The 24338-nt window shown below is 40.4% G+C and overlaps 1 protein-coding gene across 2 annotated transcripts; it reads left to right on the top strand.

The window, feature by feature from the left end:
- The first annotated feature begins 19715 nt into the window (after positions 1 to 19715).
- LOC122639298 (cold-regulated 413 inner membrane protein 1, chloroplastic-like) lies at positions 19716 to 23428 on the top strand. Of its 2 annotated transcripts, XM_043832121.1 has the most exons (7): positions 19716 to 19986; positions 20052 to 20165; positions 21310 to 21405; positions 21505 to 21569; positions 22947 to 23016; positions 23103 to 23281; positions 23358 to 23410. In XM_043832121.1, exons 1-6 carry the CDS (start codon positions 19817 to 19819, stop codon positions 23266 to 23268), a joined length of 681 nt encoding a protein of 226 aa, XP_043688056.1. In that variant the 5' UTR covers positions 19716 to 19816; the 3' UTR covers positions 23269 to 23281; positions 23358 to 23410. The 2 variants fall into 2 exon arrangements, with proteins under 2 accessions (XP_043688056.1, XP_043688055.1); XM_043832120.1 differs by having other exon boundaries at positions 23103 to 23428.
- Positions 23429 to 24338: the final 910 nt, after the last annotated feature.

The following is a 24338-nucleotide window of genomic DNA, read 5'->3' on the forward strand; positions in this document are numbered from 1 at the left end:
TTTGCAATAGGTTGGGTATCTAAGACAATGAAATCCATAGGGAATACAAATTCCCCAACCTTTAGCAGAACATCATCAACCATCCCCTCAAGAACTTTTACCGACCTATCTGCAAGCTGAAGAGTGATTCTAGTGGGTTTCAGCTCTCCCAATCCCAATTGTTGGTAGACATAAAAAGGCAGTTGGTTCACACTTGCACTAAGATCCAATAAAGCATGATCAATAGTGATGTTGCCTATAGTGTAAGATATGGTGGGGCTTCCAGGATCCTTATGCTTGGCTGCTACTGGCTGTGCGATAAGAGAACTAATGTTAGCAATCAAGAATGCCTTTTTGGGCACATTGGTAGTCCGGTTTTGGGTACATAAGTCTTTAAGGACTTTGGCATAAGCGGGGACCTGGGCTATGGCATCCAATAAAAGAATGTTCACCTGAACCTGTTTAAAAATATCAAGTATCTTCTCCACAGAAGGAGATTTCTTGCTAACCAACCTATTTGGGAATGGGGCAGGTGGGGTATACACTCTTTCTGGGGTGGTCCTTTTCACTTTCTCAACAGAACCATCTTTGGTTTCCTCAACCAAATCATCTAGAATTTTTTCAGGTTCATCAGATAAACCAGGAACAGAAGGCACTACAATGGCCTCATCAGAAAGGGAGAGTCAACAGGAGTATGAGATGGTAAAGACTGAGGGGTACTCACCTGTTGATACTCATGGCCGCTCCGTAAAGCATATACTGCATTGATCTGGCCAGAGGGCCCTTGATGGTGTTGGCCCTGTGCAATATTGAAGTGAGGAGCTTGGGTATCTTGCTGAATAAGAGCCTGATGTCTAGGATTTGGCTCAAGTTGGCCAGGCAATTTTTCTTTGTCCCTCTCATGCATGATTGTGACAAGCTGGGTGAGTTGCTTCTCCATATTATTGTGGCTTGTTATGAGAAGGGCCATCCTATTCTCTAGCTCACTTATTCTTATTGCTTCTCCTATATTGGTAAACCCTAGGGGTGGCTAATAAGGCGCAAGGAGAGGTGGCCTAGCAGAATTCATAGGGGATCCTAAATGAGGATGAGGGGGAAGGGGATGAGGAGACATACCTAGGTTTTGTGGTGCATAGTTGGGCCTGTGGAGACCAAGCTGGCCTTGATGGTGAAAGTCGGATGGGCCTACTTGGTTCCCTTGATTCTAGGAGAAATTAGGGTGATTTCTCCATCCTGGATTATAAGTGTTGCTATATGGATTATTTTGATAGAGAGCACTTACATTCTTAGAATTGGAATTGCCTACAAAAGTGTTGGGGCATTCCTCCAAAAGAGGTCTAGGTGTATGGCACCAACTGCACAAAGACACATGGTTGACTTGGTTAACCGGTATAGGCTCTTTAGGAACTATAGGTTCCAACCTTTTGATGAGGCTGTCAAGTTTGGCCTCTTTGGCTATAACACCCTCAATGAGATAACCCTTAGTGGTCCTTTCAGCTTCTTGGGTGGATTCCCACTCCCTAGTCTTTTCAGCCAAGTTGGTCAAGAATGTGCATGCCTCATTCTCAGTAAAAGAGGTAAAGCCTGTAGGACACATAGACTCTAGAAGTTGCTTGGTCTGAAAGTCAATGCCCTCATAAATGATTTGGCAGAGTTGCCACAAGTCAATAATGTGGTGAGGGCATTCTAACAGGAGGTCTTTGAATTTTTCCATGAACCTAGAGAAAGACTCATGTAGTTTCTACATAAATTGGAGTATATCACTCTTGAGTTTATTGGTCTTGTGAAGAGGAAAATTTTTTTTCAAGAAGACAATTGCGAACTAATCCCATGTAGTAATGGAATTAGTCGACAGTCCATAGAGCCACTTCTTGGCCTGGTCCTTCAGGGCAAAGGTTATAAACCAAAGCCTACTGCATCATCAGATAAATTTTGGACCTTAATTAGAACACAAACCTCCTCAAATTTCCTAAGGAAGAGATAGACATCTTCATTGGCCATCCCATGGAAATGGGGCAACATACTAATGAAGTTGGCCTTGAGTTCATAATTGTTTCCTGTAGCAATTGGTAGACTAATGCAGGAAGGTTGTGCAGCCCTGGTAGGGTAAAACCTATCCTTAAGAGTCTTGGGTTGTTGGTCAACCATGATGGTAGGTCGTGGAGAAGGTGGTATTCTAATAAGACGATTGGATGAGTCACGGGTCCACACTTGAGCCACCTAAATAGATAAGAAGTCTCCCTCTTTCTTTTTTTTGAAAAAAGAAATTAAAATAAAAGGACTAAAATAAAATCACTAAAAACACGAGAGAATCAATAATCAGTTGGTGCATTGCCCTCAAGGATCGAAACAATGGTTCCAAAGTTGTAAGGTTTCCATATAGGTTGATAGCAAGGGAACTCGTATAGTCTTCAATAGCCACCTACATGCAACTCCAAGTGGATTCTGATGTAGAGTGGAGGACTACTATGCGCTTTTGTTTTCAAACAAAAGCACTCGCTTTGTTTCTTTCCTGATGTCAAAGTTGGTCACCTGCAAAGTTAAGTCACATGCCAATCCAACCACCCAAACGAATCAATGGGCACCAAGATTGGCTGGGTTTGGGCATATAAAAAACTTTAGATTGAGCGCATAGTCTTTGAAACAGAAGAGAAACAAGATGAGGTTTTCTTTTTCTTTTCTTTTTTTTTTTGTGAAAAGGAAAAAAGAAAAAGAAAATAAAGCACTCCGAATTACTTAAAAATCAAAAAAATAAAAGCGGAAAAATATCTCCCCGACAACTGTGCCAAAAACTTGTTTGAGTTTAAATAATTTCGTAAACATACGGGTCAATCGTAGATACGGGTCGAACACAAGGAGATGTATGCTACTCTATTTTACTCACTTAAAAGCATCACAAAGTTAACCAAATTAATTAAAGTGTTGGATTAAACTAACGATAATTAAACTAACGAATCCTAACTCACAAGCATCTACGTCCTAACACACATCCATCTAACCTATTATGCATCTAACGCGGATTGACGAAATTGGAGGAATTAAAATTACCACAACCACACAACCAAAAGCTACAAATCAAAGAAATAAAACTAAGAATTGTTGCTTGAACCGGATCGAAGTTGATTGGCTTTCTCTACCACACTTGAATGCTCCTACCAAATCTGAAAAATAAAACAAGAATAATTAAATTAAAATCTTAACATAATGCATGATGATGATTGTAAATAAAAAAATAAAATTCCAAAAGTATGAAAGAATTAGAGAGGTAGATAATGAGAATAAAATAAAAAGAGTGGAAAATTAAAATCCTAATAGAATGAAGGGAATAGAAGGGATGAGAGTAAGAATAAAATAAAAATATGGAAGAAATAAGATGCTAAAAACAAGAATAAATAAATAAATAAATAAGAACTTTGAACTAATACTCCCTTCTACCAAATTTGTAGTTGCATGAATTGATTAGACATTGGATGGATGTAGTTGATAAGCTTGAAAAACTTGAATGAACTTTGCATGTCTTCCTCTTCCAAATCTCTAAGTCTTCTCACAAGAATTAGAAACCTAGAATAGAAAGCTTAAACTAGAACTAGAGATTAAGAGATTACAACCATATTGAAGACAATAATTGAAATTAAAACTTGCATAAACTTATTACAACCATGTAAATCAAACTCATAAAATCAAACTAGAAGCTAAAAGCCAAAAAACTAGAGGAAGAAGAATAAGAAATTTCATTGAGAATTGAACTTGAACTTGAACACCTTACAACCCCCAAACCCTTGGGTATTTATAGGGGAAGGAGGAAAGAAGAGAGAAGAGGGGGGGAAGCTCCACGGTTTTGGGAGGTTCTCTCCTTCTAAAAAGCATGGAGGGTGGAGAGAATCTCCCTCAAAATTGATTCTCTCATCTCTCTTTCCATTACAAATTACTTGGATCCCAAGGAAAATAAAAAAAAATAAAAAGTAAGAGGTGTACAAAGCTTAGTCCGATAGACTTGCTATTTTCTAAAAGGTAGACTTTCCAATTTAATTCCTATGCTTCATTTTCTTTGCAGGAGTCTTCTCCAAGTAATGTGATCAAGGCATCTCCAATCTTTGACTTTTCAACCTTCCAAGGATGAGAGAATATTCTCCACAAGATATCTGTCCATAGTCAAATTCCTAAAATACCCTTAGAGATTTGGAGGAGAGAGAGAGTGCTGACCAGGATTTCAGTCAAGAATTTATTAAATCCCCACACTAACCTTCAAAAATCGTGGAGCATGTGTGCTCCCTTTAAAAATCGTGGAGAGTGTAGTATAAAAAAAAATAAGATAGATGATAAGAAATAAGAGAGAGAGAGAGAGAGAGAGAGAGAGAGAGAATGGGAAAATCTAATTAGAGAAGGGGGATATTCGGTGGAGAGAAGTAGAATTAAGATTTTTGGAAAGAGGGAAGAAAAAGAGGAGATAAAATAGGAATAGAGAAAAAAAAATAAAGATATGGGAGAGAGAGAGAGAGACAACGTGGGAGGGAGGAGATTTTTGGAAAGTAATATATTTTAAAAAGGATGAAACGTGGGGGGTGGTTTTGGTTTGCAGAGAGGAAATAAAGAGGGAGAGAAGAATTAGGAAGGGGAAGAGAAAAGAAAGAGAGAAAATAAGGAGAGATAAAATAGAGAAGAATCTCCTCCCTCTTGAAGCCAAAAACCGTTGGACTATGTAGGTGAGTCCCATTTGTGTAGAAAAATAATATTTAATGAAGCCACATCACCACACATCTCCACCAATAGCAAATCTCCAAAATAATATCCAATCATAATTCAGGAAGCAGGATCTTCTTGAAAGTAAAGCTCAACGAGAGAGGAGCCCACTTGGTCATGGTTGGCAACTTGTATCATGCTAGTTCAACTTTAATTGGCTCACTTTAATCACTGGAGAAGTCAATCCACCTTGGTTTTGGGCTCGGGCTTGCATTTCAGCTCATTTTTTGCCCATTATTCTTTTCTGGCCCATAAAGAATAATCGGTTGCATGATGGCCTAAACAAATGCGTACTTGAATTCCGTCACGTCCATCTTGCTCAAAATTCAGTCCTCTTTATAGCCATGGAAAGAAATATGGTGACTTTACATGTAGATTAGGAGATACAGCTCCTGATAACCCAGAATAGCATAAAATGACCAAAAACCTGAAAAGTACAGAAAAACACCCGAGTAACTCTGTTCAATGTGGTAAAATGCATGCTTTATGCCCTAAGATTTCACACATAAATGTGCTCATCATCTCCCGAGTTGTCATAGTAGCATGTACCTGGACTTGGATTGTGTGCTAAGTGGAAAATCTGTTAACATCTACATTCATCATGGACTATGTGTGACTGTGTGTTTGTGCATTCCCCATCCCCTCATTGGCTCACTGGCGCTAACCCCCTATGTACACCTTCTTTTAGATTTTGATGTAGATGGCGGTTATATGGCTAGTCTGGAGGTCCAGTCTACTGATTATGATTGTATTGGTACTGAGGAGCCGGATGCTGTGTCGGAGGAACACAGTGATGGATGTCCTTGCAACGATTGTGCCTACGGGTTATGTTGATGCTGGGGATTATCCCCTCTTTGATTCTTTTGGGGCTTTGTGCCCGCTCTTAACAATTGTTTGTATTACATTATATATTCTTTTTGAGTAGTTATATGATGGTCAGTCGGGTAACTGTCAAATATTATGATGTATCACGTAGTCGATTGAACATACTATAACTACTGTACTAATGCTTCCGCTTTTGATTCTGATCTTGGAATGTAATATTTCCTCTTTTCCCACACTCTGATATTATTGTGTAATTTATATTGGTTTGAGACTGTGGCTGGGACACTGTATCTGTGATCCTGGTAGTGTAAGATGACGCGTGTCATCCTAGTTACCCCTTTTTAATGTACTTTATTCCTTATTGGAATGGGGGTGTGACACGAGGTCTTTTGTACGGGGTCGTACCAAGGATACATTGGACCGTGGGTGCCTTCGAGGTGGAACAGGTGTGTCTGGGTTACTCTGAAGAAAAATGGATTTAGAGGGCATTACTAGTCTTTTGCGTCCGGTTGTCGTCATCACTGGGGGGTGACAAAATTCAGTGTCTATAGTTTCGGAGGTTACGGTCAGCGCAGTCCTAGTAAGAACAAATAAGACCCCAAGAGCTTAGCTACCGATATATTATGTCAGTCATGTTCTGATGGATGCGGAGTCCGGATACTCTCAAACTGAAAAGATGGTGTTTGCCTTTGTAGTCGCGGCCCGAAAGCTCAGGCCATACTTTCAAAGTCATACAATCATCGTATTGACGAACCACCCCTGATGAAAATTCAGTGAGCATTATATCGAGTACAAACCTTGTACAGTGATCAAGGGCCAGAGCCTAGTTGATTTTATTGTGTAATGCACTCGGGATAACGAGGAGACAGAAGAAAAGGAGAATGACCTGAACTCGTGGATGCTATTTGTAGATGGATCAAGCTGTACAGCAGGGAGTGGTGTAGGCTTAATTTTGACCAGCCTAAAAGGATTCAGAATACAATATGTGCTTTAGTTCTAGTTCCCTGCCTCAAACAATGAAGCAGAGTACGGCGCATTGTTGGCTGGACTCAGGCTGGCTCGATTGGTTCAGGTCGGATGCCTGGTCGCACAAAGCGATTCTTAGTTGGTAGTAAACCAGGTTCAAGGGCACTACGAAGCAAAGGAAGAGAGAATGATAAAATACCTCGAGAAAGTTCAAGACCTAATCTCAACCTTCAACAGCTTTGAAATAAGGTCTTGCTCACTAACAACAACAATTTGACAACACAACCTTCAGAGCCTTTTGCGCACACTACCACATGGAGTTCAGGAATACTGTTGTGGCTTATCCTCAGTGTAATGGTTAGGTTAAGGTAACGAACCAAACTCTCTAGGATGGCATCCGGAAGCGATTGCTAGAGGCTAAAGCCAGGTGGGTTGAGGAATTACCACATTGAGTTCAGGAATACTATTGTGGCTTATCCTCGGTGTAACGGCCAAATCGAGGTAACAAACCGAACTCTCTTGGATGGCATCCCAAAGTGATTGCTAGAGGCCAAAGCCAGGTGGGTCTAGGAATTACTGAGCATGCTATGGGCTTATAGAACAGCGGTTCAGACTCCAACAGGTGAGACTCCTTTCAAATTGGTATATGACATGGAGACCCTAACACCGGTGGAAGTACTGGCCATATCACATCGGGTTTTGACTTTCGATGAACAGATGAACGAAGATGGGCTCAGGGCAAACTTAGATTTTTTAGATGAAGTAAGAGAAAAGGATTTACTGCGAAATACCATTTACCAGTAGAGGATAGCTTGATATTACAATTCCCGAGTCCAACCACAGACCTTTACAACAAGAGACTTGGTACTTCGAAAAGCAAGGGTGTCTGATCCACAGAATATAAACAAGTTATCCCCAAATTAGGAGAGCCCATATATAGTTTCCAAGACAATCCGACTTGGGACGTATCGCCTGCAAACTCTGGGGGGTGAAGAAGTACTAAGGCCATGGAATGCGGAAAACCTAAAGAAATTTTATCAATAAAGCCTGAGCTGATCTACTGCTTGTCAGTAAATTTTGAAAATTGTCTGCATAGTGAAAATTTTCTTTGACTTACTACACCTTTTGTACCTGTTACAAAAGAAAGAGGAATACAGGCTCACAATTCAAAATGATAAGTCTCATTGCGTACATTATTATTATCGACCTCAGGGTCGAGAAAGCCCTCATCCGTGAGGCAGATTACCGACCTCAGAATCGAGAAAGTCCTCATCCGAGAGGCATAAAAGTCCTCACCCGAGAGGCACAAAAGCCCTCATCCATGAGGCATAAAAGCCCTCATCCATGAGGCATAAAAGCCCTCGTCCGTGAGGCAGATTACTGACCTCAAGGTCGGGAAAGGGTCCACATCCATGAATCATATTACCGACCTCAGGGTCAGGAAAGACTCTCATCCGTGTGGAAGATTGCTGATTCCAGGATCGGGAAAGTTCTTTTCATTCCACATTCTTTGAGGCAAAAGAAAAAAGAAGAAGAAGAAAGGGTATAGAAAATCCATAAGAGAGTAAGGAACTTCGAGGATGCATACTACAAAAAGTCATCCCATATATATACAACAGTTCGGGACAAACCTAAACAACATACAATCATCTAAAAAAATGAAAAGATTGTTCTCCAGAGTAAAAAAAAAAAAACAAACAAAAAAAATAAAGGAAGCCTCGTGTGGGGTCAGCCAACAACATTCACGTCTTCGTCTTCCTTTTTTTCAGAGATAGTCAAATCAGAAACGGCAACAGCAAAAGCTCGGGAGGAGACATCAGTATCGATATTCTTCAAGTCCTAAATTTAGGTAGTTGCCTTGGATCGGGCCTAAGGGTCATCGGGATCCTTCTTTCCTTGCTTAGCTTCTACCTCCGCCTCCTCTTTATTGATCTTCTCTTCGGCTTTGGCCACCTCCCTTGCCACCTCAGGATTATAGTGCTTATAACCCGAGAGGTTATACCCAGGATCAGAACTTTGGACCCAGTTACAGGTGGTATTAGAGAGAAGGCATCAGTGTTGAACTTGTTGTTGGACAAGTGTGTGTCCATTAAACCCGGTTCGGTCCGGTTCAACCTGGTTCACCTTTGTATTGAACATTTATACATTTTAGTTTAATATTGTCACATGCGATATAAACTTTTTGAGCATTATGTGTCCGTAAGTTATACTTAAAATGGTAGTCACGACTAGGGTTTGGGCTGGGCACCCTTATCATATGGTCGTCGCATTGGGTATGCCTAGACATGTGATGTCAGGGTATGAATGCGAGTGCTCACATGTTTGATGTGTGCATTGGCGAAGAATCTACTTTGTCAATTCCCTCATGTATTACTGTCAGATGTAGGAAGGGATAGACATGTGTCACCGACTCCCTATACCTGAGGGAACCCTGTCACTGCAAAGTGTGATCGCATTCATTGGTTCATCAATGACTAAGACTCAAGCGAGTCAAAGCCGGTGTTCTGGGAATGCGTGAACACTTTGTGAGTGAAGGAGTTATCCAACACGGTCACCACTGCCCGATTGGGGAACATCAAGATAGAGACTGCTCATGTGCATGGTTGGATCGAGAACGGATCCAGATCGTTTTGGAAATGGTTTTGCAAAATTTATTTTACATAAAATGATACATTATTTATAGTTATTTCAAATAAAGTGTTTTATCGAGTTTTGTGGGACCCGATCGGATGCACAGACGCTCTTATATGGACATGTACTATGGATTGGGGTTTGGCAGTACATGTGTACAAGCCCTAGATTCCATAATGATGGTGTTGATTAGTGGGGGGTTGTATATGATAAATTGTTATCATATAGGGAGTTATTTGGAATTTTCTAATTTAATTGTCTCTTTATTTAATTAATGGATTTGGTGCTAATTGTAATTATCCATTAATAATTAAATAAAGAATCTAATTAATACTTTCCCTATTAGATTCTGCTTCTTCACCTGTGTAGCACTTTGAGTTTAAACAGAACTGCCAAACTGAGAGAGAGAGAGTCAAACTCTCACTAGGGCCCTATTAAATCTATCTAGGATTTAATTAAACCCTATTATTATAAATAGGGGACCATAAAACGCAGAAGAGAGAAGCTCTCCACGTTTTTGGAGTAGATACTCTCTCTCCTACGTTTTTGGTTTCTCTCTCTCCCTCTTGTGATCTCTCTTCTTCTTCTTGCTTCTCTCACCTGTGTTTGAGAGTTAAGGTTTATGAAACCCTAGATCTGTGCTGAGGAGTTTGAGGGCATCTGGGATTGGCGTGTAGAACCTTGGTAGCACCATTGGAGGTTCAGATCTGTTTGCTTGGATCGCTCACTGGAGGAAGAACCACTGTCTATTGGAGGAGCAACACTTGAGGCTCACCAGGTTAGCAGTTCTTTATTAATTCCTTCTGTTCATTGATTATTAATATTTATGGGATGCGAAAGAAACTTGAATCGATTAATTTTCGCTGCGCATTCGAGTATGGGATGGATCCCTCTTGCCATGTGATGGACTAGAGACGAATTTCTCGGTCCCTATTGTGATAATTAATTTTATGGGACGCAATAGGGAAGGAGAAACCCTAATAGGGATGCACCAGGGTTCCCATGGGCGACCATGGGAAACCCTAAAATTTAATGGGGCACCCATGGGACACCATGGGATAACCCAGGGTGTGCAAAACCCTAATTTTTCATGTATATTGGTTTCCCTAGGGAACCATGGTTTGATCCCTGGACCGTTGTTTGACCAACAGTGTGGTATCAAAGCCACCTTTCCCACCCATGAATATTAGATAATTAATAGTTTAATGTAATTATCAGGAGTGGGATGCAAGTTGGCACATGGGTGGTTAGAATATGGTTGTTGTAACAACTTTCCTATGTGCACATGGGTAGTTACAAGGTTGTTAGTGTAACAACCTACCCATGTGATGATGGATTTGGTTTGTTTTATTTATTCCAATTATTGAAACATGTATCCAATTAGATTGTGATTACTAATTTTTAATTTTAAAATTTTTTAATCATATTCTATATGTGGGGGGGGGGGGGGGGGAGCGCACGCTGCCAAGCCTCTGCGCCTGCCCTCCCCCATGAACCTACCCTTGTGCGCATCCCCTTACGGGCTGCGGACCTGCAGGCTGCTGTCTGTGGGCTTTAGCCTACTGGAAGCAGGCCTGTGGCCTGCAGCCCAAGGCTGCTGTCCGTGGGCCTTGTGCCTATGGGCTGTGCAGGGAGTGCCTACAGCCTGCGCATGTGGGCTGCATGCACCCCCCTTGTTTTCCCTCCAGTTTAACAATAAAAATAAAAATAAAAACATTTTTTTTAAAACAGAATTTTATTATTTTGTTTTGTTTTTTGGAGGATGATGATGGGTGAAGAGATTCCCTCTTTACCCACTTGCAATTAAAATGCGATTTTAATTTTATGGGCTTGGATACATGTTATCACATGCGATGTGGTGGTTCAATAATTGAAGGAATCCATGTTTTAATTTTTGGTTTACTTGCTTTAATGCCCATGCATGGAATTATATTATGATGTGATTATGGGAATGACATTCTAATAAATGGATGGATTGTTTATGTATGTGACACATGGGGCTATGGGTGGATGTGATGCTTCTCTCTCTTTCTCTCTCTCCCCCTATCTTTTTTATAAACAAATGTACTCCACCCCATGGGCAACCCAAATGGTGGGTTGGTTTCTCCATGCGGGGTTTCTTTATTATTATGGAAAGGAAAGTGTATAGAATTTTTCCTAGGTTTCCATTGTAATTTTAGAGGAGTTAGGACTCCCAGGGCATGTTGATGGTGATCCACATGTGGTGCTCAAAGCTTATGGAGATGCAAGTCACCTACTTTGAAGACGTAATCGGGCGGAGGAGATGATCGAGGCGTGACATCCATGGCATGATAAATGCACCTAAAGTTATTAGTTTTATTTTTATTGGGAGGGTTCTTTAATTGCTTCTGATAAAAATACCACCATCCCATAATCACTTTTAATTAATGTTGATTAATTATGTTGTTTAAATCTATTTATGTATATGAGAGTTAATTAATCCCTCTTTATTCACAATACATGTATGATATGGACTAGTCTTAATCGGTAGACATGTCCATGGCCTCCTATTGAAGATAAATGTAGAAAGTGTGTGACATGACCCCGCATAAGTCGACAGGACATTGCCAGGATCTCTGTCACACATTTATCTATATTTACCTCTATCTAGATACGTTAGGGTATGGATAGTGAGAAGGCACTACGATAGTGGGCCATCTTTCATGATTCCATGATTCTAACTAATGCAATTGGTAAGTACATAACTTGGGTGTATGTTAGCCGACAGGATCTGGACATGACACCCAGGTGGCCGAAAATATTGGAAGCCCATAAGGCGGACAGCTTAGTCCACACTACCATGGTGTGTATAATGACTCCCGACAGGGTAAGTTATGCATACAAGGGTTGTAGGTATCCAATTCATCTTTTGGGTTATGAGAGAAACCCAAATCATGAAAAACCATTGATGTGTGTGTGCTCAATTTATTATTTTCAATGGTCATTAATTAGCATGTGGTTATTTACTTGTGCATGTGTAGATTAATATACGATGGCTGCCGTTAATTCTAACCTGTTAATATTCATTAGCGAATACAAACTTAATGGTACAAACTATGTCGATTGGTACCGGAGCATTAAGTTGCTCCTCGATCCTGAAGGATGCATACGCTTCTAGATGAATAAGTTCCTCCTCAACCCGACCTGAACGATTTTGAGGCAAATGAAGAGATGCAGGAGTTCCTCATGAGGGATTCCAAGGCATCACTCTATATCCTAGGATCGTTGGAAAAGTCAATTGTAGACTCAGTCAAGGATATACGCACTGCTGGGGATAAAATGGATAAGCTTGCTGAATTGTTCAACAGGCAATTGACACACGCACATTCTGATGCGGTGAGTCAAATCCATAACTCCAAGATGTCCCAGGGGACTCAGTGATGGATCATGTAATGGAAATGATCAATCTGTTTAAAAAACTGGAATCCATGGGGACTGATTTCACCTTGCGATACAAGACTGATGTGATCTTAGCATCACTCACTTCTGCCTATGCACCTTTTAGGATGTCCTACAAGATGTCCGAGAAGGAGATGGAGCTCACCGAGCTTGCTAATACACTGGTAGAGGTTGAAGCGTCCTTGAAAAAGGACAAGGCTGAGGTCAATGCAACTGAGGCAAAACCTTCTTCAAATGGGAAGAAGAAGAAAAAGGAAAGTAAGGGTAAGACCCTGAAAGCCAAGGGTGGGAAGTCTGGCAATAAAGGCAAAGGCAAGTGCTTCTATTGCAAGAAGGAGGGTCACTGGAAAAGAAACTGTCGTGCTTACTTGGTAACTTTGAAAGACAAGAAGCCGGATGAAATAGAGGCTGCTAAAGAAGGTACATGTGATGTTCATGTTCTTTATGAGTCTAATTTGTCTTTTGAACCGATCAATTCTTGGTTGGTGGATAGTGGATCCACTGTTCACATTTGCAATGATTTGCAGGGGTTCAAGGAGACAAGGAACCTGGAAAGAAATGAAGTGTGTCTTTGGATGGGCACTGAAGCTGAGGCCATGGCGTTGGTTGTGGGAACTTTTATTTTAAATTTTAGTTCTGTTTGTTTAGTTTTAAAGGATTGCTATTATGTACCCTCTTTCAAGAGGAAGATAATTTCAGTTTCAAAACTTGTTTTGGACGGATATAGTTTTTCCTTTAATTCTAAATTGATTATTCGTTTTAATAATTCCTTTGTGGCATCCGAATATATGCAAAGTGGTTTGTATTTTCTAGATTGCCCTATTAGAATGAATGTTGTTTCAAATGTTGATTTGAAACGGAAAGCAGCTCCAGTGAACTCAACATATCTGTGGCATCTAAGATTGGGTCACATAAATGTGGACCAAATTAGTAGATAGGTGAGGGATGGGCCCTTAGCGAGTCTGAGGGTGGAACCATTCCCCACCTGTGAATCATGCCTTCAGGGCAAAATGACCAAGAAACCCTTTAGCAATAAAGGAGCTAGAGCCACAGATCTGTTGGAGTTGATACACACTGACGTGTGTGGACCCATAAACATACAAGTAAGATACGGGTATGAGTACTTTATCACGTTCACCGATGATTACTCTAGATATGGTTACATATACTTGATGCATAGGAAATCGGAAGCCTTTGATAAATTCAAAGAATCTCAAACCGAGGTTGAAAGACAGCTCGATAAACGCATCAAGTCCTTACGATCAGATCGTGGAGGGGAGTATCTATCGGATGAGTTTAAAGAGCATCTCATATCCCAAGGGATAGTTAGTTAGCTAACTAATCCAGGCACACCACAACAAAATGGTGTATCCGAACGACGTAATCAAACCCTATTGGATATGGTCAAGACGATGCTCACTTATAGTGAGCTGCCTCTTTCTTTCTGGGGTTACGCTTTAGAGACGGCGATATATATCTTGAATAGGGTTCCATCTAAGTCTATAGCCAAGACACCCTTTGAGTTGTGGAAGAGGCGAAAGCCCAGTATTCAACACCTTAGGGTATGGGGTTGCATAGCACATGTGCGAAAGCAACAGATAGACAAGTTGGAATCCAGGACTTCGAGATGCTATTTCTTAGGCTACCCCAAAGGCACGATAGGCTATTATTTCTATGACCCAGTTGACTAAAAGGTCATTGTAAGTAAACATGTCACATTTTTTGAGGAAGAAATGATGACCCAGAGGTCCGAACTAGTAGTCATAAAAGAGCTATCAGATGGCTCAGAAACGTCATTTCCAGAACTGAGATCAATTGACATACCCGCTGAAATACCAACACCTGAGGAACATCGATGCAGTGGGAGGACTATTAGACCACCCACCAGGCTAACTCTTCTAACCGAAGAGGAAACTGTGGAAGAGTTCTACGTGGTATCGGTTGAATCGGATGATGATCCAATGACATACTTTGAGGTTCTAAAGGATGTTGATGCCACTACGTGGCTGGAGGCAATGAGCTTTGAAATTGATTCGATGCATTCCAACAAGGTCTGGACTCTAGTCGATCCACCACTTGGCGTCAAGCCAATTGGATGCAAATGGATCTTCAAGAGGAAGAAGGGCGCAGATGGAAAGGTCGAAAGATTCAAAGCGAGACTGGTAGCAAAGGGCTATACTCAGAAAGAGGGTATAGACTATGAGAAAACCTTTTCACCAGTAGCGATGATGAAGTCCATCAGGATTTTATTGGCTATCGCAACACACTTTGATTATGAGATCTGGCAGATGGATGTGTAGACTGCATTTCTAAATGGGTTCCTTCAAGAGGAAATCTACATGGAACAGCCAGAGGAGTTCTCTTCCTTGGAGGAAGAAAGAAAGGTGTGTAAATTGGAGAGGTCCATTTATGGGCTGAAGCAGGCTTCCAGGAGCTGGAACATCAGGTTTGATCAATCAATCAAATCGTTTGGTTTTGATTAAAACATGGATGAACCATGCGTTTACAAGAAGATCAGTGGGAGGGCAGTATGTTTTCTTGTTTTATACGTAGATGACATATTGCTGATTGATAATGATGTAGGATTCCTTTCATCAGTAAAATAGTGGTTATCCACAACGTTTTCGATGAAAGACCTTGGTGAAGCTAGCTATATCCTTGGGATCAAACTCGTAAGAGATTGCCAGAAAAGGATGCTAGGCTTGTCACAGGCTACCTATATAGATAAAGTCCTGGCCAGATTTAGTATGGAGAACTCCAAGAGGGGAAGTGTTCCCTTCAGACATGGAGTCAGTCTTTCCAGATCTCAATGTCCTCAGTCTCAGACACACATTGAAGAGATGAAGAGGATTCCCTATGCCTCAGTAGTAGGGAGTCTTATGTACGCTATGTTGTGTACGAGGCCGGACATTTGCTATACAGTAGGTATGGTAAGTCGTTATCAATCTAACCCTGGACGTGAGTACTGGAGTGCTATCAAGAATATCCTCAAGTACCTGAGAAGGACTGAGGAATATTTCTTGGTTTTTGGATTTGATCAGTTGTCAGTATTGGGATATATAGATTCGAATTTCCAAACTGACAAGGATGACAAAAAATCCACGTCCGGGATGGTATATCTAATAGGTGGAGGTGTCATTGTGTGGTGGAGTGTGAAACAAAAGTCTACAGCCGATTCTACTACCGAAGCAGAATACCTTGCAGCTTGTGATGCAACAAAAGAAGGTGTTTTGCTGAGGAAATTCCTATCAGATTTGGAGGTAGTCCCTGATCTTGTCAAGGGCCCTATTCCCCTGTTATGTGACAACAGAGGGGCCATTGCACAAGCTAAGGAGCCTAGGGCTCATCAGAGGAACAAGCACGTGCAGCGAAAGTATCACCTCATCAGAGAGATTATCCAGCAGGGTGACGTGAGTATCTCCAAAGTGGACACAACTAAAAATGTGTCTGATGCCATGACAAAGGGTTTGTCACCAGGAGTGTTTGAGAAACACATGGAGGGCATGGGTTTAAAATGTATGGGGAATTGGCTTTGATGTACAAGTGGGAGATTGTTGGACAAGTGTGTGTCCATCAAACTCGGTTCGGTCCGGTTCAACCCGGTTCACCTTTGTATTGAACATTTATACATTTTAGTTTAATATTGTCACATGCGATAAAAACTTTTTGAGCATTATGTGTCCATAAGTTATACTTAAAATGGTAATCACGACTAGGGTTTGGGCTGGGCACCCTTATCATATGGTCGTCGCATTGGGTATGCCTAGACATGTGATGTCAGGGTACGAATGCGAGTACTCACATGTTTGATGTGTGCATTGGCAAAGAATCTACTTTGTCGATTCCCTCATGTATTACTGTCAGATGTAGGAAGGGATAGACATGTGTCACCGACTCCCTGTACCTGAGGGAACCCTGTCCACCGCAAAGTGTGATCGCATTCTTTGGTTCATCAATGACCGAGACTCAAGCGAGTCAAAGCGGTGTTCGGGAATGCGTGAACACTTTGTGAGTGAAAGAGTTATCCAACACTGTCACCCTTGCCCGATTGGGGAACACCAAGATAGAGACTGTCTCACGCATGGTCGGATCAGAATTTGGATCCAGTACCATTTTGGAAATGGTTTTGCAAAATTTATTTTACATAAAATGATACATTATTTATAGTTATTTCAAATAAAGTGTTTTATCGAGTTTTGCGGGACCCGATCGGATGCATAGACGCTCTTATATGGACATGTACTATGGATTGGGGTTTGGCAGTACATGTGTACATGCCCTAGATTCCATAATGATGGTGTTGATTAGTGGGGGGGTTGTATATGATAAATTATTATCATATAGGGAGTTATTTGGAATTTGCTAATTTAATTGGTTCTTTATTTAATTAATGGATTTGGTGCTAATTGTAACTATCCATTAATAATTAAATAAAGAATCTAATTAATGCTTTCCCTATTAGATTCTGCTTCTTCACCTATGTAGCACTTTGAGTTTAAACAGAACTGCTAGACTGAGAGAGAGAGAGTCAGACTCTCACTAGGGCTCTATTAAATCTATCTAGGATTTAATTAAACCCTATTATTATAAATAGGGGACCATAAAACGCAGAAGAGAGAAGCTCTCCACGTTTTTGGAGCAGACACTCTCTCTCCTATATTTTTGGTTTCTCTCTCTCCCTCTTGTGATCTCTCTTCTTCTTCTTGCTTCTCTCACCTGTGTTTGAGAGTTAAGGTTTATGAAACCCTAGATCTGTGCTGAGGAGTTTGAGGGCATCTGGGATTGGCGTGTAGAACCTTGGTAGCACCACTGGAGGTTCAGATCTGTTTGCTTGGAGCGCTCACTGGAGGAAGAACCACTGTCTATTGGAGGAGCAACACTTGAGGCTCACCAGGTTAGCAGTTCTTTATTAATTCCTTCTGTTCATTGATTATTAATATTTATGGGATGCGAAAGAAACTCGAATCGATTAATTTTTGTTGCGCATTCGAGTATGGGATGGATCCCTCTTGCCATGTGATGGACTAGAGAAGAATTTCTCGGTCCCTATTGTGATAATTAATTTTATGGGATGCAATAGGGAAGGAGAAACCCTAATAGGGATGCACTAGGGACCATGGGAAACCCTAAAATTTAATGGGGCACCCATGGGACACCATGGGATAACCCAAGGTGTGCAAAACCCTAATTTTTCTGTATATTGGTTTCCCTAGGGAACCATGGTTTGATCCCTGGACCGTTGTTTGACCAATACTTGTAGACCAGGTCTTCAAATTCCTCGGATGACTTGAAATCTTCGATAGCTTCCTCTCCAGCCGCCTTCAGGTCAGCCTTGAAGTCCTCCTTAAGCTTCTCCTTGTCCGACTTGACCTTACTTAACTCCTCAGACATTGTCTTTATGCTATTGATTAGTCGGGTCTATTCATCCAAGAGTTTCCTATTTTCTGTCATGACTTCAAAAGGTCGTTCCTCATCTTGGCAATGTCGGCATCGGCTTCCACCTTGTTTTTATTCAAGGTCAGCTTCAAATTCAACTGTGATGCCTCCAAGATTAAAGATTCTTGTTTGGGGGAATTGGTCTTGTTGCTGGAACCCATGAAGGTGTTTGTGTCTTGGTAATCTCAGAACAAACCCAATTTAACTCCAGCCTTTGTGGAGAAGGCTTAGCAGTGTGCTCAGCTGTCCTATACGCTTTGGCTGAAGGCTTTGATCGGGTGCAAATAGAATCTGATAACCTCGGGCTGATCCATCTCATCTATGATCCTTCGAGAACAGCTCCTTTGGAGACCTCTCCCATCATCTAGGACATCCTTCATTTGGCAACTTACTTGTTGGATTGTTCTTTGTCTTTTATTTCTAGGGAATGCAATGTTGTAGCAGACTCCCTAGCAAGGCCCTGTCAACCTGAGTTTGGCCCCTCTCCTCTCCTTGGCCTCAAGAGTTTTGTACCTTGGACGCCTTGGCTTTGCCATGGGTTAATATTCAATAAATCTCATTCTTACCAAAAAAAAAAAAAAAAGAAAGAAAGCCCAAACTCGATAGGCAACCCAACGTATTTCTTGGGATCTGATCCATAACATTGCGTTTGCTTGCGTAAATCTGTGGGTGTTACATCTGTGGACGCATGAATCTCAATTTTTTTAACCGTTTGGTTGGAAAAACGGATTTACATCCTTAAATTCACCAAATCTTAAGATTCAATATTTTAGCCTAAAAGGCTTAATCTCAAGATTTTACCTTATGAGGTAAAATCAGAGATTTATGTTTTTTCCGTTTCTTGAGATTCACATATTATTGAGAGAGGGGAGACCAAATCGCGGAGCTCCATTCAAAAACCGCCATTGCCACTTCAAGTACTTGCAATATCGTCGACGCTCCTCTGCAAATCGCGGAGCTCCATCCTCACCTGTTTTGTTCTCTTTGCTCGCGGCTTTTCTATATGTCGTATGTCGAAGGAAACACTTATGTCCATCTTTGTCGTCGTCTTCGTCGTGGTTGGTTTTTAAGTCTTCAAAGTTTAAATCTGAAACAGAGGTGCAGTTGCACGTCAAATCCTAATTTTATAGGTGAGCACTCCCCAATTTGGATCCTCTACTGCCAAGCTGCCCGGCAGGACCGTGCTGCCTAGACACGGTTTTGCATGCAATGTCTGCCTTACCCCTGCCCAAACACCTTGTCCGAGTGAGGGTAAGGCCGTCATTGTGCGTAGCACTGTGTCTAGGCAGCACGGTCCTACCGGGCAGCTCGACAGTAGAGGATCTGAATCCCTATATCCTCAATGAAAATCACCTCTCAATCTTAGGATGAGTAGAAGTGCTGAAAGTTATATTTGGCTTCTTTCAAATTTATTGCTTTGCTTACCCAAAAGCCTTGAAATAAAGAGATAAGAGTATCCCCTAAGAAACGGACTTCATTGAGATTCACAAGGAGATAGAGTATCCCTTAAGAAACAGACTTCATTGAGATTCACTTCTGTATAGAGATCAGATTGGATCATTGGATCCGGTAGGCTTCGAAGATGCTTGGGTTGTGGGGTTTTCGGGAGTCAAATCTGTCTACATAGCCTTTGCTAGACACGTGTTACTTTACGAATCTCGGGGTCTATGGCTACGTGTCAGTTTCTGTTTAAGTAACTCAAATAATGAGTCACCTGGCCTTACTCTCTGTATTCTCCACTCTCTTTTCCCTCCATCATCTGCAACTCTGCATCTGCAGAAAAGACGAAGATTAGTAAACAAAACAAAAAGGAGTGGAAATGATGTTATCTCTAACTCTCACCCTCCCGCAGCCTTCCTCTTCTCTTCGCAGGGATTCGTTTCCCTTTTGCTCTCCCCACTTGACTTCATCCCATTCTCAGAGTAATAAACTTTGCTCTCTCTTCAACACCACTCATCAATCAAATAACCCTCTTTTTCATCCCCTCAGGTAAGGTTGGTTTTATTTTAATTCTATCTATCAAATCGGACATCTGAATCTCGTAATGCTTGCAGATTCTCACCTAAGCTTCAACAATTGAAGACTAACAAGCGTGGATCTGGGGCCGTTTGTTACGCTGCTCCTCTCAGCCCTCGAACCCTACAATGGGTCTGCACCGTCGCCTCCGCGTAAGTATCTGATCTCTCTCTCTCTTGTTTGTGATTCTGATGATCCTGAGATGTTAATTCTTCTTGGCCGTAACGATTATTGGGACGGCAAGATAACCCTATTTTTGTTTAAAAAAATTATATAGTGATTGTAATTCCATTAAAATTTCAGACAAACTTTTCCAGCTGATGTAACTCTACTGCATCAACACTGATACTGTGACTGGTTGATTCATGAAGAATGGATTTGTAAAATGAGTCCAATCACACGATTTTACCATTAGTAAACCTAAATGGTATGGTAATAAACTGGAAAAATGGCATTCATGTACAACATAGACTAAATTGATAAATATAGCTAAGTTTTCTTGTGGAGCAAGTGAATTGAGCTTCCAAACTCAACAAATCAGTTTCATGAAATGCAGGATTTATGCTTAATTAAACATAGGACAGTGGATTCAGTGGCCAAGCAATTGTATACCATCCCCCCCCCCCCCCCCTCCCCCCAAAGCACCCTTTTCCTTGTGCCATTGCAAATCAACACAAACTACGCAGAGAGATTCTGACTTACCTACCATTGGGAAATTCTTGAAATAAAATCAAAGCAATTTTTCTCACTTTTATGTTGTGTTGAAGCAAACTTACAACTATGACAATACGGAGTTCATATTTTCATGTTTTCAGTTTAAGCCTTGTCATGGTTCAAGAACTCGGTTTCGACCAAGTTATCTCGGTTTCTTGGGAAACCGAGACGAAACTTGGTATGAGTCAGGTTTCAACCATATTTTGCACATTTCTGTAGTTTCCACAAAAAAATACCAAGTTTTGATCAATTTTGACCAGTTTTGACCAGCCTAGTTTCGACCAGTTTTGACAGAAAATTATATGTCGAATTTTGCCCAGAAAATACCAGGTTTCAACCAGGTTTCGGTCGAAACCTGGGAAATCTCGGTTTCTTGGCTGGTCAAAACCGAGATTTAAAACCTTGAGATTTACTGAGCTTGCTAGTTGACCAAAAGTTATGGTCCTTCTGTCACAGTCAGAAATTTATGTTTTGAGTGTGGACCACTAGAATGAGAGATGTCCTTTGTTTCAAGAGTTCATGGTATCTTCTTAATATTGTAGGAAATTGAAATTATCTAACAGATATTGGACTTTTTTCTAGGATTCTAGCAGTTTCCAGGGGCACTGCAGTTCAAAAGTCATTTCTTGTTCCTTTGTTTGCTCTACAAGCACCTTCAAGCATAGTTTCATGGATCAAGTAGGTGATGTTGGTATGATCTTGATCTTTTTTCCTTCCTTACTTTCTTCTGCAAGAAATTTATTAGATGAACTTTTCTATTTTGAATTAATTTGACAGGAGTGAATATGGTAATTGGATTGCATTCTTGGCTCTTCTTGTTCGCCTTTTCTTCTTTATCCCTGGTGCGTATATTGTTAAACTTGTTGAGTGACCTTAACCTTTTTTTTTTATAAGAAAAGATTTGCTAATTACTTATGAACCTGTCTTTCATAGTTATGTTGGCCTACAGCCTCTTTGCAACAAGTAACAGCTAAAATGATTAGAACTGAAATAACAGGCATAATGTTTTCAGTCCTTCACCATCATTTACTAGCATAACAGTTGCAATCACCATCATAATTTCTCCTCTTTTCTTTTACAACTTTATATTCATTAATAAATAGGGGAAAAAGGTCCCCGGGACCCTAGAGTGGGAATTCCTTCCCAAGCCCTCTCACATAATGAGCCATGGGCCCCACTTGACTCTCTATCTTCTCAGAGAAAATGTGCCCCCCCTACTGAACGAATCCGTCGCCTAGCCTCTCATTGGTGTGGTTTGGTTTCCCACTCTGGCATTGTGGGAAACCTTTGCCCAATAAATATAAATTTTTTAAAAAAAAAAAAATATGATTTGGCAAGAGTTACTATGTTCAGAGTTAAACCTGAGAGAGGGGTGTAAAACAATAAAGTCATTCTGTTGAGAGAATGAGTTAGCAATCAAACCATATGAGTTTTAGTGATTAACTGAAATCAGTTAGTTTTATAATAGTTTTCAGCATGTTTCACATAAAAACATTTTATTTTTCACCACCTTGAAAGTGCTGTCCTGGCCAGTCCAAATGTCCTTGGATGGCGGGTCCTCTGGATTGGTACCCATGGCAGTTCCCTCATGGCTGCAATGTACCATGCTGATGCAGGTCAAATAAAATCCCATAAGACATGGGCTTAGTAGACTCAAAGGACTATCAAATAAACAAGGAGTTACAGACTTCCTGCTAGGAAAATAAAATTCAAAAATTGTGGTTCTTCAGGAACAGCTTAATAATTTTGTTCTTTTTTTTTTTCAATATCATAAATTTTTCATAGTAAGTACACTCCATTTATTGGAATTTGGCTGGGTCAGATGCCCGTATATGCCAGTATATACAATTTATAAACTTTACATGTTTATCATATTTTCTTGTACTTGAATGAACTAAATTATTTAAGAAATATTTCTCATAACATATGGAATAAAAAACATGGACACGTTGGATTTTCATGGTTTTTAAGATCAGTTTGTTGATATTCTACAACTGTGCCTGAAACCAATACACCTTTGTCTAAATGAATAAAATTTAGCTTAGCCACAGCACCTTAAGGCTAAAGCAAACTAAAAAAAAAAAATACTTACAAAATAAATGGAAGTGAAAGGATGTTCAATCATATTTTGGTTTTGCCGTAATTTGCTTCCTCTATGATGATCTATTGCAATAAATAGGTTGATGGAACATAATGAATCCACAATTCTTGGTTTCTAGGTGAACTTGAACTTCCTTTCATGGCATTGCTACTTATGATTGTGGCTCCTCTCCAAGTAATGAACCTAAGGTGAGTTGAAGTGTGTGGGAGATTATTTACTGGATCCTTCCCTTTCGCTTAACCTTGTTCATATTTCCTGTCTTTTTGATGGGCAGAGGAACACAAGAGGGTGCAATTGCTTCTTTAGTGATTGCAGCATACTTGGCTTACCAACATTTCTCACGGGCTGGTAGCTTGCAAAGTGCATTTGACCAAGGATCAATTATTGCCACCTTAGCCGTCATCTGCATCACTGTTGTCCCATGTTTGCTTTTAATCTGATCTTAATCTGATAATCTGATGTCAAATGTGATACCTAGTGTACCAGGTATGTATATGAGAATCAAGAGAGAGAAAAAACATACGGCCATTTTCTGTATCTTGGTTAGTTAGGTTTGTAATTTCTCAATAATGAGGTGAAGCTGAAGATAGGGATGTAGCATGTATTTTCGTAAGCTTTGCATGGTGATGTTAGTAAAATATTGTTGTTGGGCATCAAGCACTACCTCATCATAATTGTGGCTTTGCTTCTGCTTGAAGTTAATCTCTTTGCTTCTCTTCTACCTGTGAGCTTTGCAACAAGAACTCTTCAGTGTCTGAAAATATTGTTTTATGGGACACCAATATTGACACAAATTTTATATGTAAGCCTATATAATTTTCAGAAAGTGTGGCATTGGGTGCTCTGTATCCAAGTCAGACACTGGATACTTGTGTACAAGTTTCCTTCCTACCCTGTTAAAATATGCCTATATGGTTGATTTGCAGTTGTTTTACTGTTTGCTATATGGAAGAGTATATCCTTGCAAGTTTTCATGATTTCTGCTTGGTTGTATGTGTTTTGATCCAAAACTCGGCATAATAATGGGAAGTTTTATCTGTCTGACACTATTAATGCTCATCTTGTAACTAGAACAAACCATGATAAAAGGCAAAAAGTTGAAGCCAATGTAACTTCCTCTGGAGTATTCTTCAAAGTTCTAGCAGGGTGTGAAAACAGTAAACTGCCTGCTTATGACAAAAATCTGGGCTTAGACATCTTGTTCATTGCTGAAATTAGAAAATGAGATCTGGACAATTTCATCCATTTAATTCTTAGTTTTAATTAGATTGACCAATTGACCAGTTAATATACTCATTCTAACTTTCAATACTCATTGAAACTAAGTGTATTTTTGAGTGAAATTTTACTAATAAGGTTCACTATATCATGAAATGTGGTCCATGTCCTTTCCAGGCTTTACCATAATCATAAAAAAGAAAAAAAAAGTTCACTCCCCAAACTATCTATAACTGACACTACTTTCACATGTATTGTTATAGCCAAAACGTAATGCCCTGAACTTCCCAAT

The sequence above is a fragment of the Telopea speciosissima genome, chromosome 9 (assembly GCF_018873765.1).
Source record: "Telopea speciosissima isolate NSW1024214 ecotype Mountain lineage chromosome 9, Tspe_v1, whole genome shotgun sequence".
Classification (NCBI taxonomy): domain Eukaryota; kingdom Viridiplantae; phylum Streptophyta; class Magnoliopsida; order Proteales; family Proteaceae; genus Telopea; species Telopea speciosissima.